At 36.5% G+C, this 17,704-nt stretch overlaps 1 protein-coding gene across 15 annotated transcripts in view; it reads right to left on the bottom strand.

The window, feature by feature from the left end:
- Positions 1-17,704, bottom strand: part of TPP2 (tripeptidyl peptidase 2) — an 82,157-nt gene that overhangs the window by 26,444 nt on the left and 38,009 nt on the right. For 7 of the 15 annotated variants that reach the window (XR_010150553.1, XR_010150551.1, XM_016925506.4 and 4 more), the window contains exons 12-24: positions 16,307-16,422; positions 15,622-15,790; positions 14,775-14,932; positions 13,695-13,771; positions 11,634-11,740; positions 8,637-8,791; positions 7,340-7,456; positions 7,004-7,104; positions 5,625-5,721; positions 4,671-4,808; positions 2,870-3,114; positions 2,531-2,609; positions 622-660 (exon numbers count right to left, since the gene is read on the bottom strand). Coding sequence is in view for 10 of the 15 variants with exons in the window: in XM_016925506.4 (XP_016780995.4) it covers positions 622-660; positions 2,531-2,609; positions 2,870-3,114; positions 4,671-4,808; positions 5,625-5,721; positions 7,004-7,104; positions 7,340-7,456; positions 8,637-8,791; positions 11,634-11,740; positions 13,695-13,771; positions 14,775-14,932; positions 15,622-15,790; positions 16,307-16,422 (1,598 nt within the window). In the remaining 5 variants the exon portion in view is untranslated. The remainder of the gene's footprint in view (positions 1-621; positions 661-2,530; positions 2,610-2,869; positions 3,115-4,670; positions 4,809-5,624; positions 5,722-7,003; positions 7,105-7,339; positions 7,457-8,636; positions 8,792-11,633; positions 11,741-13,694; positions 13,772-14,774; positions 14,933-15,621; positions 15,791-16,306; positions 16,423-17,704) is intronic. The other 8 variants (XR_010150552.1, XR_010150554.1, XM_016925507.4 and 5 more) reach the window with 2 other exon arrangements.

Below are 17,704 nucleotides of genomic sequence, written 5' to 3'. Positions count from 1 at the left end.
ATATGCTGCAGAGAGGCTGATCAGACCACTTAGTAGCGATGGGCTTAAAATCTGTGTTCTTAGCATAAGCTTTAATTGTCAGTGAACAGTCCTTATTTCTGTTCCTGCTACATCCATTGATCTTTATTGTTTCTCTTCTTTCAGAACCAGAATGGATACAAGAGCAGGGAATAAAGTTCGCTTTAAAAAGCTGCAACATTTTATTAATCAAATCACTCAATTTAAAAGTGCTTTTAGACTTTAAAAATAAGTACTTTAGCTTATATGGCTAAAAAAAAAAATTATCACATCCGTCTCTCTATAAAATTGTAAATATGAAAAATTTCAAATATTGCTACTTGTTATCATATCTGTAGCAAGAAATGAATAGCATTAAAATTTTTGTATACACAGAGAAAATGAGTCTTCCAGGAATTTATGGTGGGGAAAAAAAAAAAAACCTTTAGAAAAGCAGTATGTCAACAATGCTTCTAAGTACAGCTAAGAGCACTATACTTCAGAATGCAAAGAAAGGAAACTAAGGGAGACTTATTAAAAAAAAGGTTTATAATAGTGACAGAAAAAAGTTTAATATGCAAATAAGGCTTTAAGACATCTTTTTTAAGAACTGACAATCAGTACCTTTTTAAATTTTCCTTGTCGTTTTGCTGCAGACTGCCCCTGGGAGTTAGAACGACATTCTGTAAGAAAACATGCATAATCTACACAGGATGGAGACAGAACCTCTGTCTAATTGTCTTTCAGTTTATGTTCCACCTGTGTTACACCACTTAGAAGGCTCAGGTCTGTGATTAAGATGGCATGCTTTTAAAGAAAGCAACATTGCCACTTTCATTCCTTACATAAGAAAAAGTACTCAAATATGTTATTACTAAGAGTACGTCAACTTCTTATTGAAAAATTTAGTAGATCAAAATCCATTACTTATAAAAGCATTTCTTAAAATAGTAAATTTAGTTGATGGTCTAGTCTGATTAAAGGGTACCACAACAACCCCACTGCGTATGCATTCTTATAAAAAGCAACGAAGTTACTGTGAAAGTCAAAGTGAAGTGAAAGTTACCTTCCCAACTACCAAAAAACAAGAAAACGCTAAACCACTGAGAAAAGATTACATAAACAATGTGATGGAAGTTATAATGAACTCAACAGCTTTAAGTTACTGCTTTCTCCCAGGAAAGTCTCCCTTGATAAATAGCTACCATAGTTAACACCACATATTTATAATTTAATTTCACAATTGTCTCCTAAAACAATGTAACTGGGAAGTAGTAACTATTTCTGAATTGCTAAAACCCCACTTTTACTAATAATGCTTTTCTGTTATACTCTTCACAAGTAAGCAGACTCTTCAAAGTGTCATCTGTCATCTGAATGAAAATTCACAGCTGACGCCCAATAGCTGAAGCAGCTATGCTTCCTGTGAAATGAAATCTACAAAAAAAACTACCAGGGTTTCTTAAATCAGTGCATGTATTAATTACAAACCATTAACTATTGATTTACTTCAAATTATACTAAAGTACGTATGTATAAACAGTATAAACTGAAATGAGACCCAAGAAATGTCAGGGTAGGCAACTTTCTAAGCACAAGTTTCCCCAATTATGCTTCAATGACAGTAAATAAATGGCCTTTGGTTCAATAGTGGCAAAAAATAAATATAATTCTTAAGATGTATGAGAACTACTCATTTTGATAACAGCATTTATGTAGCAGGCTTACTTAGTTCTGTAAGAAGTAATAGTATAGATAAATGCAAAACTGTTAAGAATGACAACTTTTACTGGCATTGAGCTAAAATGATTATTATGACAAAAGGTGATAGATCTATATAAACATCATTCTCATAATAAATTTGTAATGAAAACATAGAAGGAAAAAACAAAAACAGGTAGGTACTTATAAAACTGTAACATATATGTCTAAAGTACAACAACCAGAAACGTATTTCTAAAAAAAGCATCATTTTGAAATTAAAAGGCAATACCAAAAGAAATATCTCATATTTTCCTACTTAACCATGTGAAATTCCAATGAGAAAGGTCTGTAGAAGTGTGAAGAAACATGTTTTAGGGTAATTGTTCTGACTACTTTTTAAAAGCACCCCAAGATAATCTGATTTATTCCTATGTCCATAATCTTATATGGACAACCAATCTTATTGGTTAAATTTCTATAACATGTTCTAATCTTAAATATCACATGTATTTAAGCCAAGTTTGATTTGTATTTACATGTTTCACAGGAAGTTCAAGTGTATTAGCCATAGGAGGTAAGACAGGTTCAGGGCCTGAGTACTGTAGGCTTGTGAAAAAGAAGCCTAAATATTTCAAAAGTAGGATACATTTTAAAAGACAACTAAATATTAACTGACTTTCACTAGTAACCTGGGAAAAAAGGATTAAATTTTTTTCCCCAAGAGTATATCTTCTCTTTTATCCATTCTGAAATGTGGAATTAATTCTTATCTTTAAAGAAATGAGATTTTTAAATAGGTAATTTCAGTGTTTAAAAAACTAATACTTACAGCTTTCTTTCCTAGTTCAGTCTTTGACAATGTTAAGGATCCTGCAAGATAGCATCCAGGTCCTGCCCCTTTAGGTATTCTAAACAAGAGAATTCAAAGAGAAAAAAAGCAACAAAAGAGAAAGTTTCACAAAGACAAGTAAGGGGAAAAACATGAAAACAATTCCACACTGAATTCATTCCCATAGCTAAGACTTCAAAAATCAAAGGAAGAAATAACTTCAGCCAAAAAAAAAAAAATGACTACATCCTCTAAATTTAGCCTAGATGTCATAAACTGACATTAAAAGGACTACAGTGTATAAGATGGGCAGTAAGTATAAGCAATGTTATCACTTACTTATCATCAGGTAAGGAAGTAACAAAGAATGGCTGGTTATATTTGGGTGGTAATGTCAAATTGCTTGATTTCTTCTTCCCTAGAAGTGCAAAACTATGATTTTCATGAATATCTAAGCTCAAGGTATTAGACAATCTATGAGAAACAATAAATGGAAGGTCTTTAAGGCGTTCCAAATCACTGATTTGCTCATGGCGAATCTGTAGTCGAATTGTATAATCTCCTTTCTCCAGTTTCAAAGAATACTAAAAAAGAAAAACAACATTTGGGAAAAGTTAAGTTTAACCAAGTCAACGGAAATCACTGAAAGAGGATAAAGTGAAAGTTACCATTCACAGACTTGCTCATAATATGTGAGGTACAGTGCAAGGCACTAACTATCCAGACGTTCATATAACACATAAAGTCCCTAGTACGCTGGTGAGCAGACAGGATCAGGGACATCAAGTGACTTGCCTAACATCACACAGAGTAAAGTATAAGAGAGCTGGAGTCAGGTCTGACTTCAAAGCCCTCATTCTTTCCAGAACGACAGAATACTCCCACACTTTTAGCAAAACTCAGTGTCTGCTTGAGAATGACAAAAGCAGTGATTTTCTAGTTCATGGGTCCCTCAGAGACATATAAGAAACAGTACCAAAAAAGTGAGCAAAATTGAGGCACCATAGAATATCTAGGACAAATACACACACACACACACACACACACACACACACGTGTAACTTATGACTACTGGTAATCCTTATTTCCTTTTAGAGAGGGGGACTCACTATGTTGCCCAGGCTGAAGTGCAGTGGCTGTTAACTGGTGCAATCATAGTGCACCATAGCCTAGAGCTCCAGGGCTCAAGCGATCCTCCCACCTCAGCTTCCTGAGTAGACGGGATCACAGGCATGTGCCACCATGCCCAGTTGATCTTCAAATTACAACCAAAATGTCACTCCTTTATTACAGACAGGAAAAAAACAGGAAACCAATAGAGATCAAGGGATACAAATCTATTATCCACTTAACAGGTTCAAGAGGAAGAGATGCTGTATCCTGTGTCAGCCACTTTTTCTGAGATTTAAAAAGTAACCAAAGTAATAGCACTGCAGTAGGCCAGTCTGTAATGAGATGTGACTGCTACTTGCTTTGAGGAAAATCGATACCATTCCTTTAACAACTAATTGAAAAAAATCTCCATAAATTATTTTCATTTGTCAACATAAAATTATACATATTACAGGAAATATCTCATTTCTTTGCAGTAATATCTAAGGGATAAAATGTCTATAAATTATGTGATTTTTCCCTTCAATAAAACAGCACAAAGCATAGTGCCTGGTATGTAGTAAGTGCTCATTACAGAGTTGTCCAACGAGGCAGTAAATTTAAAAGTACAAATGAACTGAAGACATGCGGCCACTGCTGCAGTGCTCTCTTTAGCCCCCTCAGACTTAGGATCATTTCAAGAGGCTCGCATCTCTTTGATGCATGCTTTGATGATTCTACCTTCAGATAGGTAGAATCAGTGTATAGGAAGGAGAAACACCACACACCAAAAGTTATGCTGGCCAGTGTGGGCAAGGTTCACCCTTGTCCTCCTCTAATTCAGCACAACTACACGGTGAAATAGTTGACACAATCTGTTCTTCACCGACTACAACAAACAGGCTCTCACAGTTTGCAAAAGTACTAAACACAAAGCTATAATTTTTGTTTTTTTAAAAGTATGAACATTACCATAACAAGAAACCAGGATTTTGTTAGTTCAGGAAACAGCTTCCGTTAATTCTAAAAATCACCATCAATTTTATACCTGATGTGGATAGGCATCGCCTGAACCCATCTGTCTTTTGTTCTGGTCAAAAATAATCCATAGTTGGCTGTCAAATTCAGATTCATATAATAGTTCACAAAGTAGTGGGCAGCTTGGAGTTACTTCCCCACTCTTGGGCTATTAAAAAACAAAAAAGATTACTTGGCATGATTTGCATATAATTTCTGATACAAATTTTTAATATTGTTATTGACATGAGACTTTTTCATTTAAAAAACATTAAAAATACTTGTGGTAAAAAATTTTGAAAATATAGAACACACAGTATTTTAGCACTTATAAAAGTCACTGCTCTCTTACAAACTTTTAAAAATACACACCTGGCTATGTGTATTCATTAATAAAGCAACATATACATACTTCAGGACCTCTAATTACTTTATAAAACTGAAATGTGAAAATTCACTGAAACCAATCCATTTCCCTAACATTATAACCAAATTGATGTGTGTTTCAGTAACAGTTTTATTGAAATCTCATTGATCTTACAACAATTCTTTGGTCCAGCATTTAAACTGGCCTCCATTACTTTTGCCACCCATCCCACCTGGGAGCTACTCTGACCTTTCCCTGTTCCAGTGCCTTCTTCGCAGAAAGCAATCAGGCCCAGCACCATCACCAGAAGGCAGATGGTATTTCTGAGCCATCTAATCACCCCTGGGTCAGATGGCACCAATGGACAGTGATCAGTGATTTTATAAACTAAGGCTTAAGGCTAGGTCACCACTCAATTACATTTTGTGACTTTACAACTGAATGGTATTTAATTACAAATTATAATTTCCTAAAGAGTAATTCCAAATTAACCGTTAATCACTTGATTCTGTTTTTTATATATACCATATACACTGTCCTTCCATTTTTGATTCTATGAATCATAAATAAAACACAAAAGTTCATCCTAAGGGTACACTTTACTAGGCAAACACTTACTTGATGAAAGTTATATGTCAGGACCACCTCATAAAGTTGACGGTTATTTGGCAAAACATCTCTTGATCCTAAAGGTTTTGTTTTTGCACTCACTGGGCTGTAATGAGGAAACTACATAACTGGTTTGATTCAAGAGTTCATTGAATGAGACAAATAAAACCATATGCAACAAAATCTGTAACATATTGCAAAAAGTGCAGATGAACCTTCCTGAGAGCTATCCTTTTCAGTATACTCTACAATATTTTAATCACTAACTTACATAATTATTTGATTGAATCATATCAATACATACAGTTTAGATTTTGCAATAAATATGACAAAGGCAATCTTTTCATGGCAAAAACATTTTCAAATGTGAACAAACAGCTCTCAATACAACCAAATCCTAACACTAGGGTGACAACTAAAAGTGTTGCAAGACAGGTTCTGATTTGTACCCCTTGTGCAAACTGTTGACAGTACTGTGTTGTGTGCAGCACAGACCTCCCCAGACCCCTGCCGCTCACCAGATGGCAGGGGACACACTCAGCCCTCCTCCTGGCCGAGGGAATGGTATTTCATATTTTTAGTAGTCCTCTGAAGGAAGTTGCTAATGTACAGATTTTATAAAGGAGAAAACTGACACTGAAGAGTAAGTTTTAAATATAGTTTAAAATGTCAGTGAAACATAATCTACTCTAAATTTAGCTCCAAGTTTTTAGATTTAGGAAGAAAACATCAGGATGATATAAGTTGGATATATCTTCAAAAGCTGGATGTTTTAATTTTTATTGATAATTCTAGGAAGCAGTATATCTTTAGACATTACTGTGTCACTGACTATTGTCCCTAACTGGTTATTTTAATACACTTAAGACTAGGCTTCATGCCGATGAGTTAAGGTCAGATTAAACAAAAGAAACCAGGTATCTTTATAACACAGTGAGTATGTGAACACAGGTCAAGGTGCCCTGCTTTTGTAAGGGGAGCTGCTGAGGCACAAACAGCAGGCTACAGTACTTAAGTTTCTACCATTTAATAAACAGTTTCTAATGGTATTGCAGTTTCTAAAAATGACTGCATTAGGATTCACAAAATAATATCAGAGAGAATGTTAACTTGCTATTTTACAGCAAGAAATAAAAAGGTTAATGTCCACTGATCCTAACTAGTCATGACTGGGATCGGCTATCCACCATCCTTGACTTTGCTGGTCAGGTGGGACAGTGAAGCTAGAAGCTGATACTGGGGCTGCCTTGCAGAGATCTGCTGGCAAGGATAAAATTCTCACCTCTAGCATGCAGGTGGATTAAAAAAAAAAGGCCCTTTTTTAAGAGTGTAAGAGATCCCCCCAATCTATATTCAATATCTGTAGTTCCTAAAACATTGAATGATACCGCAGTGTTTGGACCCAGTTCTTCAAAGTTATGCAGGGAGCCAGATCTTCGTATTTCAAGGAGGACTGAACATCAAAGCGGTTGATTCCTTCCGATGCATGCTACAAAGGATTTCTCAAATTACTTTCTCAAACTTTACTAAAAATAAGCAATATTTTGTACCTAAAATAAATGTGTCCAATATAAAGTTTATAAGTACCCACACACAAAGCCTACTGCTATCTTCAGAACCACAGGTAATTTCCCCTCATTAAAGTTTAAATCTAACCAATGAAGTTACTCTCCAATAACACAAGTAACTGACATTAAAAATCATGAAAATGTTGTGGAACTTACAATGTTTAACTGAGGAGCAGTACACACTATCCCATGGAAAGAAATGGTATAATCAATGTTGACATCACTGAGACTTGCCCACCAACGAGCAATGCAAAATTCAATTGCTTTTCCACCCTGCAAATAAAAGTAAATAAAATATATCTCTTTTCTTATTTTTCTCAAATTACAGAATATAAATACTAGCTGTTTCAGAGCAATTCTATGTTTTCAAACTTTTCCTGTTTGTAGCAAGAAAACTCAAAAATTTTAACAGCTATGCTAAGTAAGAGACAAATCATTTGCAGAGATATAGTGTATTTAAATATACATAGTTATGTACTCATAACCCTATGCTTCTTGTCATAAAAGATCCTAGGCAGCTTCTGAAAGCACATATAATAAAGCAAATGTGATTTTATTATTTCGAAGTGAAATAAAAAATTAGGACCAAAAGAAAAATAATCAAGTATAACGACACAATAAAGATACTTCAACTTTGTAAGGCATACTCAATAGGCACAATTGAGTTTGGGCTCACGGCTACCTGGCAACCAAAACAAAATGACATTATGGTCATTTACATCTTTCTCCCTATTAAAAAATAAAGATAAGAAAAGGAAAAAAAAAAAACACCTGCTCTTAGCACTGAGTTTTAAAGTAAGTTTTCTAGTAATCAGTGATTTAAAAGTTTAAAAAGATGAAGCAACACTGATCCATGGAAGAACACAAATGAAAGTAACCAGAAACCAAGAGATACTGGGAAAATCCCAGAACCAACTGAAAACACAAAGGAGTGCATTGAAGGAAGAACATCAGTACTTTCACCTTCTATGGAAGAAAGACTAGTCATCATTTCCAACACCACAGATAAGAATGCAGTCTGCCATCATCTGAGATAACTTAGACATGAAGCAGTAGCAGTTTTCCTATAATGCAAATTAGCCTCATAGCTTAACAACACAGCATTAGTAAAATAAGTTAAGTGACAAGCAAACAGGTCTTAAAGAAATTAATCTATAGTACAACAAAGAATAATCTAAATCAGGGTCCTAACTACGAGGCACGAGAATCTACCAGACTAGTATGTTTCTTTGACTAAACTATTCAAGAATTACAGCCATAATTACCTCCAACTTGATTTCAAGTACCCTGATTAGATTTTCTATTTTTCTACTTCATTTTTTTGGCATTAAAAAAATATATAATCCCAACATGCTAAATACAAACTATAAAATCAAATGCAAATACTTAGTCTTAGCCCATACCAAAAAGGCAAATAAATTGTGTTAGGATTATAAACTATAATTAAACTTACTAGGACAGGAAAAGCTTCAGTCAGTGTTCCTTTCTCTGGAAGAGAACAAAACTTATAGAATTCATGGCTTCGATATGCTCTTTGCTTCACAAGCTGGACCGCATGTAGAACAAACTTTGCTGACACCTCAGAAGAACACGAACACACTGTCACTTCTAAAATAAGAAAGAAAGAAGCAAAGCTTTAAACTTATAAGACCTAAAATTGACATAAAGTGGCTTTAATAATGCCCACTTAGGGAATAATTCCCATGTAGGGACATAATAGGGATCAAAAATAAAATGTATACTCAAATCTGCATATTTCCATAAAAACAAAGAATCAACAAAATATTAATAAAGTTAGAAGACTAGAAGATTTTCTATGGGAACGAAAGAAACTGGTATTAAAATTAACCACCACCATGATGCTGCAAACACCTGGAAACAGCAAGCTGTCCATAGATGCATATACAATTACATTAATCGGGTACCTTTTAAAATCCCTCCTTGTTTTAGCTGAAAACCAGTCAATTCCAGATAAAGTAAGGAAGGTTATATTTTTGGAAACCTCTATTTTGTTATCATGCCTCAATTCCTCATTGATAACTTTTCCTAATCTCTCTTCTTGGTCTACTTGTGTACTGTGTGCGTCTACAAAGCCTGGCACGACTACTTATGCTTAACTTTACTCTGAGCCAGCGCTGGAGGTAAGCCAAGATCACCGCAATGCCAGATTGGCAGCTTTTCTAAAGAACACCCAAGCTAATTCAAGGGAACTGAAGCAAGGCGCAATGCCGTGGCTCATAAAACCAGGTGTGCAGAGAGCTCTCAGAACCTAGTCAGTTGCTAAGAATACAAAATCTAGTGTTATGACAATATTTCTAATTATTTGAAATAAAACTAAGACTGTTAAATTCTCTTAACTACTTGCATTCTAGATCATTTGATAATTTTTATTTAAAAAAACAAATTATTTTCAATACCAACCTAAACCAATCATAAATCAGTGCCATTTATCACTAAACAAGTACCCAATTCAGTATTAATTAACCATAGATTTGTATTCTTTAATTTACCAGTGCACATTTTACCAGAGCCTGGAGCTCTACAAGTCCCAGGGGCCCTATGAGAATGGGACCCCAGGAATGCTGAACACAGCAACTCTGACTCCACCCTCTAGAAGTACTGTCAAGTGTGAGCGTAATCCCAACGAAGACAAGCTATGTACCAAGTACTATAAAATCCCTAATCCTTACAACAGACTAACAACTATATTTACAGTTGAAACAGAAGTCCAGAAAATTTAGAAACCTGCCCCCAGGTAACCATTAGTGTATGGCAGAGTGTGGATCCAAACCCAGACTTCTCAATTTCCAAAGCCCGCGGCCTTGCCGCTACTCTGTGCTGCCTCCCTCTAATCCAGTTCTCTTAACTGCAATATCTTGGACTAGATGCTCTTAAGGCCTCTGGAAGCAGGGTCCTTGTCTAAGTAGCTCACCACCTTAGCCCACTGAAAAGGGCCTGGCACAGATGGTACAGAAAAATATGCTTAATGAATGAGTCTAGTACAACCCGATTATCCTCAGAAGCCTCTCACTGCTGCAATAGCTCCATTATAACCCAGTGTGCAAATTAACAGGCTATATTGGGTGCTGTTCAATTCACTGCTTTAGCTCTCAGCTTTTGCTATTATTTTGCCTTTACCTAATTACATAAAACAAGAAAAGTCTGGTATTTCCTGTGATACCAGGTGACAAACAGATGGACAGCATACAGATAGATGACCAGAAAATGGTATGGGGAACCAAATACAACCAGTTATTCCCAAACCAGGTCATACATGTATGATTTCAATATTTCATTTTCAATAAAGTCTCAGATGTAAATATATCTGTACTTTCATACAAGTACAAAAAACACACTCCTAAGTAAAATACAAGCCATTTTTACTAATGACACCTATCTACCTTATAGGGTTCTGACGGGACTAGACAAGATAATCTCTGTAAAGTGCTTAGCAGAGGGGCCAAATCCAAGAAGTATCAACAATGCTGGCTACTAATTTAAATTGGGTGACACTTTCTTGACAGCCCATATTTGCTTCCTTCTATCAATGGGAGTGAGCTCTGACAACTGACATACTCTTCTATACTGACTGCTAAATTGTCAATTTAGGACACACAACTTGTGAAGGAAAATATGGTACACCCACAGCTCTTGTATAAAAGAATGACATGAGCACTCTCACAGGACTATAACATGTTAATTCAAGAGCTTTGTGTTAGGCAATCATTTACTCTCAAAATTTCAGAGACACTGAAGTGAAAATCTCTTATAAACAGAGCTTCAAAGATTAAAGCTCTATTTCTAAAATTCTGAGAGTTTAACAGTTTGAGGTTTAAGCAACAGCTGCATTGTTTAAACTGATTTGTAGTATTTTAAAAATTAGGCCGGGCCCGGTTGCTCATGCCTGTAATCCCAGCACTTTGGGAGGACGAGGTGAGTGTATCACGAGGTCAAGAGATCGAGATCATCCTAGCCAACATGGTGAAACCTCGTCTCTACTAAAAATACAAAAAATAGCCTGGCGTGGTAGCACACGCCTGCTAGTCCAAGCTACTCGGGAGGCTGAGGAAGGAGAATCGTTTGAACTGGGGAGGTGGAGTTTGCAGTGAGCCGAGATCATGCCACTGCACTCCAGCCTGGCGAAAGAGTGAGACTCTGTCTCAAAAAAAAAAAAAAAAAAAAAAATTATTACCAGGTAAGGCATTATTCTAAACTAAGCTCAAACCTTAAATATTAAAAACATCTTAAGATGGCTTAATTTCCTGTATGGGCCAATGCAAAATTGTACTAGATCTTAAAAACGTTTTGAACTTTACAGAAAGTCTAAGGTACCCAAATACATATATTAGTACCAGGGAAATACATGTTACAGATAAACGAACCTCATATAGCTATAGTCATTAGAACGTAAACAGAGATAAGCGGTCACACAGATTTTAATTTTACCTACCAGCCCATGTTGCACCCTCAGGAACCTCAATAAAATGCCTTCGAATTTGACCAGGTTTAAAGTGTACATCTGTAAACGCTAGATCATAATGTGATGATTCATTTACTCTGAAAATTAATAAAAGTAATTAAATGTATATATTTATTATAAGACCACAGATACTCTAGATTTCATTGGATAAACGCAAAATAACAATTCATTGGAAATAAACACAGGGACTTAGAAGCTGGTTACAAAACAGTAGGTACGATATTGTTCAATTTTTGCAGTAGGTTAGCAGAGATAACCTCTGAATAGCAGAGTATAGATGATTCTACTTTTTGTCTATTTTATGATTTGTAAGATACATTCACACACACTATTAAAAAAGCATTCTCTTTTTTGTTAAAGGCATTCTACAACATTCACAGAATTTTCCAATTACCAGATTCCAAACTACAGTGAGTCCTAGATGTTAAAATCAATGATAAAGTTTTATGTCACTGGTATTATAGCTATGAGACTTGTGTTAAATTAAGCTCCTCCTGTAGCTTCAAAACACTCCCATGATGTAAAATAGTAAAGAAAGGCAAACTACTTTCAAAGCATTTTTGTAAGAAATCAATGAAATAAAGTTCAAATGCATAACTACCCACCACGGAAACAAATTTTATGCTAGAGACAAATTCTTGTCAGTAGGACAAACGGTTAAATGAGTGCCTACTACATGAGGCCCTGTTATTAGGAGCTAGAAACGTAACAAAGAAGAAAATATGATTCTTTAACCTAGACAATCTAGCATGGAGAGAATCATCATCAGAGACATTTAACATAAGATGCTCCAGATAGACAGGAAGAGTTACGGAGCCTGGGAAGCTTCCTGAAGGAGATTGCGTGGCAGCTGACTCCTGAAGGTCTTACACATTACCTGGTCTAAATTACTACTGGACTTTGAGGGAATATACGGCTGAGAATTTAACTGTTGCACAATTTTTCCACGTGTATACCACTCTTTAAATTTATTCTCCTCAATTTCATCCTGTGTTTCTCATGGGCTGAGATCTATTGCATACTTAATATTTACCAGAGTAACAGAACTGTTAGTTTAGAATTTCCACTTGGTTTCCAGTACTCTCACAATCCCAATCTCACCTTCATCCACTAGATAATTTATTTTACACATCCTGTAAAACAGTAGTCTCTGTGCCTTTGGTGGGCTCACAGTGAAAGAGTGTAAGTTAAATAAAAAATTACAACATATTGGCTAAAGTCTGTCCAGGGGCATGTAAAATGTGCCACGAAGCAGAAAGAAGGGACTCCCTTCACCCAGGGATGACCAGGAATGCACCTGGTCATTAACTGAAGAGACAGGAAATTGAAACCAAGTTATCAGCTGTGCACATGCACAAATTCTGAGAATCCTAGAGTGCCAAAATCAGTGAGTTGGCCAAAATGTGTAATTTGGTGTATGGAATGACAGGAAACACTGGCTAGGGCTATAATTGTGAGGGAGCATCGTTTGCTATTTTAAGGAGCTTGAACTTGACCTTTGGAGGTGCCACTGATATACTTTAAGCAGGAAGTAATATAATCTGCTGATTTTTCCTTGGTTCCAGAGGAATAAGATGGGAAGTTAAGAGTTTCTTAACTTCTGCTTCTACAGTAGATAACTAGAAAAGTGGAAGCATTAAGAGAAGAGAGTAAATCCCAAACATGACAGAGACAAAAAGGGCAGGAATGGAGGGGAGTGAAGTAATACTGTCAAATACTGCAGTGGGATCGGGTCAGACGAAGCCTGAGTTATCCTCTGAACTGGGCAATGCAGAGCTCAGAGTGACTGTGGTGGAAATAGTTTTGATGCAGAGGTAGGGCAGATGCCAGGTGCCATCAGTTACTCTCAGAGCGCACAAGAGTCAGTATGGCTGACTACATGACACCTAAAAATGCTAGCTGGGAGCAGAACTAAGACAAAATCCCCATTACCTGGTTCTGTATTAGTGATCATTAAAAGTCCACAAGACTCCATGAATAGTCATTAAAATCTTAGATGTACCAGTAAGCTGTGAGTAACCTGTTACTTACTTTGCTGCTATAACTGCAGTGATCGGAACTCTGAAGAGCGGACCTGCGTTAGGGGATGCTATATCATAGCCACATACCTTGAAAAAAGAATTGGTAAGTGTCAATATCCATAAGCAAATGTTTAAAAGAGGGGGGGAAGGTCTAAACTATTGACAGAATAAATCAATCTACTCTTAATCAAGGTCTTAACCAGAGGTTGACACCAATTTCCTGACACTAGGTCACATAATTAATAGCAAACAGCCCAAACAAATGTATAGCAACATTTGACCAGTTGAAATGGGAAAATGAGACGTCAGGTACAAAATAAGTGCATTTTAATTACTCCCAACTGAAAATTAGCTCAAACTAGTACTACAGACAACTTTAGATATGGAGATACTGTTGTGATACTATTCTATGCCTGGTTTACAACTATTTGTTTAACAGATGCTTTCTTCATCTGAGTACTAAAAGGTATAACTGGCTGGGTGTGGTGGTTCACACCTGTAACCCCAAAGCCCTGGGAGGCCAAGGCAGGAGGATCACTTGAGGCCAAGAGTTCAAGACAAGACTGGGCAACATAGAGAGATCCTGTCTCTACAAAAATAAAAAAATTTAGCCAGGCTTGGTGGTGCACGCCACTAGTCCTAGCTACTCAGGAGGCTAAGGTGTGAATATCACTTGAGCCTAAGAGTTCAAGGCTGCAGTGAACCACGATCACACCACTGTACTCCAGCCTGGGCAACAGAGCAAGACTCTGTCTCTTAAAACAACAACAACAACAACAACAAGAAGCAACTGCAGCTTTGTTTAGCTGACAAAAGAAAACACCAGTTAGAGGGAGATCTAATTGAAAGGTTCTGCTGTACCTCTTCTTTCCTTTTACTTATTCATACAAGGACAAAATATGATTCTTTAGAAACTCACTGCTTAAATGAATATAGACACACCAGAAGAACTGAATAACCTGGCAGATGGATAGGTCTAGTTATTTCTTAGCAAGAAAGCAATATATTGCAAATATACTTTGGATTTTTTTTTTTAACCTTTTAAACATTTTAAAGAGTGAAGAAAGTAAAAATGAAGATACATCAATACCTCTGTATAATGCAATCCTTCTCTTAAGCCCCTGGGATCCACACGTATGTTTATGTGTCTACATTGATTCATGAGTTCCAAATGGCTGGGACACTGAACCCAAGATGAATTTGAAGTCAGAGCTAAATGAAGCTGAAGGGATATTTTTTCAGAGTTTTCTGGCACGAAAAAGACCAAAAATTAAAGATGAGTATTTTTTTCCTTTTTTCCATTTAAAAATGTTACATCTTTCCAAAAAAATTTAGCGACTTAGTTTGGTTGGCTGTAAAATGCATCCAAAACACAGCTTAAATAAAACAGTCAAATAATCTTCCTTACAATTTAGATTACTCATGATTCATTTATACTTTCACCAAGCACTGGTATGACCTTAAAATAAAGAGTTTAAGTGAATGTTTTCATTACTGCACACAGGTCATAGTATTCAACTGAAATGAAGACAGCCAGATAATAGCGATGATTATTTTTGTTCACACCTAATCGAGCTGCAGTTCTCCTAGACTGCTTCTACTTTTCATTCTTCAACAGAAAGCTCTGTCTTATACCTAAGTAGGTAAAGTGGAAAAGAAATTTGATATTTTATTATCCACAATTTAATAAAGCTGTGGGTCACTGAGGCTCATTCTACTGTTTTCCCTGGTAGTTTAAGATGCTAACTAAATTGCCATTGTACAAGGACCCCAAATTGCTCTAATATTTTCTCTTATGACTAAGATTTAAAATAATCATACTGTCAATTCATGTATTCTCTTCACAACACTGGCCCAAACAGCAATTCTTTATTATGATACCACTCATTCAAATAGCAAATGTGAATACGTCAGCTTACTGCCAGCCTATTACTGACCTGTGTTCTCCGGAAATACAGGTTCAATGCCAACGCCATGATCTGAAGGTGCAGCCACCTGAACAGGATCTCGGAGGTAGATGCCACGGTTATTTCCAACAGTAACAGTAAAACCTAATTTATTAGCAAATGATGTATTCTGAACGAGGTAGTCATAGGCTTTATCAACCTAGTGAAAATAATATACATGGTAAGATATAAATGGTTGGGTCAAAAAATATTTTGTTGCAAATTACCAATCAATTTGATTTCAGTTGTAAAACAAAAAGTTAGTGTCTATATTCACCTCTCAAAACTACCTAGTACCCCAACTAAGAGAACAATTCTACATTTTTAGAAACAACACCAGTCACATCTTCCACTCCACTCTATTCACACTGTTATTCTCAAGTGACCAAATTTAGGAATTAATCCCTATGCCGTTATGATTGGCCAGTTTTTGACCTCGATTTCTTTGAATTTCTAACCTCTACATGGCCTCCATCTATTACATTTCTTGATCTTAGTGCAACAGATTTGTCTTAACTACAAAATTTGTTTGTGTATCCTTTTTGCTTGTAGTTCTATGGCCATATAATCCATAATTCAACTGAATCACTGTTATAAAACAAAATATTACCCAATAATATCTAAGATATTATCTCAATGATGCTTTACAACCCATTTTTCATATAGGCAACAATACCTGAATAATACCATGTCCTTGAGCAAATACTTCTATATTGTCAGCCTTCACTGCAGTGTTTTCTAGAGCTCTTCTGACTGAATGAACTGTGTAGTCAATGTTATTAGCTTTCAGACCTAAAATTAAGAAACAAAAACAAGTAGTGTAGCACTCACTATCTGAAACCTTAGCCGCCCACCTGTATGATCGATCACCTGTAGACCCTCTGGTGTTAATGTCTTGTGTTCTAACACTCATTTTAAAATCTTTTTTGAAGACCTGAACTAAACAGTCTGACTCAAACTACCTGCATTACATGAAGGCTTCATTCCACAAAAATCACTGTGTTCTCATTATGTGGTGGGCAGAGAGACTGGTGTGGGCTTTGTGGCGTAATATAAACGTACGAAGCAGGTATCTAAAAGCATGTGAATGACATTTTCTTTCAAACACTGCTGGGTTAAACAAGATGTCTGTTGGCTGTGGTGTTCAACCCAACTGTATGTTATAAACCCCAGGGGAACTCAAGCAAAAAAGATGCTGAGGTCTCATGACAGACCAATTAAATCAGAATCTCTGAGGACTGTCCCAGAGATTGTTATTTATTAAACAACTCTCAGATGATTCTAGGGTACAGCCAGATTGGGAATTACTGTTTTATGGGAAGAATATGGAGGCCACCAATTCGTAAGATGAGTGCTGTATCATTCTTGTCCTCTCCAGAGCTCATTAAACACATAAACATTGATGATATTGTCAGACATCAGAGGAACTGACAGATAAGCAGCCTCTTAGAGAATGTACAGGAGTCTGCAAGGCCACAACATGGCAGACAGGACTTCGAGGCAGAGTGTAGTACACCCAAAGATGGAGGCCAAGAGGCCTTGAAATACCTGGTGAGGCTGAAGAGAACTAGAAAGAGGGTCATGTTAGGATCCATCCTAAGAGTGTGGGCTCAACCTAGAGAAGGATGTAGCACTTGAAGTGGTACATCATCACAGGCTTATGCTGATAGCACCAGTGTGGACAGGCCATGCTGAGGAGATGTGGTGAGCAGAAGAAACTGTGGTGTGGGTGAGAAAAGGGGTGAAGAAAGGAGGCAGGGGAGAGACAACTTAAAGAGGGACGTTTCTGAGGAGGGAGCTTCACAGCAGCCTGGCTACCCTAAATCTGAGTCCTGGCTAAGCCCAGTGCCACTCTATTTAATCCTGTGCACCACTCTAGAAATCCCTCCTTCTCTTTCTACCTCATTTTGCTCACGGCATCCATTAACCTCTAACACGCAACATCTACAGTTTTTTATTTTGTTCAGAGTCTGTTTATCCCAACTATAATATATATAATGATATAACCTCCACATAGGCAGTTATTTTTGATGCTTTGTTCACTAATTTAGCCCCAGAGCTAAAATACTGCTTG

The sequence above is a fragment of the Pan troglodytes genome, chromosome 14, assembly GCF_028858775.2.
Source record: "Pan troglodytes isolate AG18354 chromosome 14, NHGRI_mPanTro3-v2.0_pri, whole genome shotgun sequence".
In the NCBI taxonomy this organism is placed as follows: domain Eukaryota; kingdom Metazoa; phylum Chordata; class Mammalia; order Primates; family Hominidae; genus Pan; species Pan troglodytes.
The sequence above is the reverse complement of the archived record's forward strand: the minus strand, read 5'-3'. Positions and strand labels throughout refer to the sequence as shown.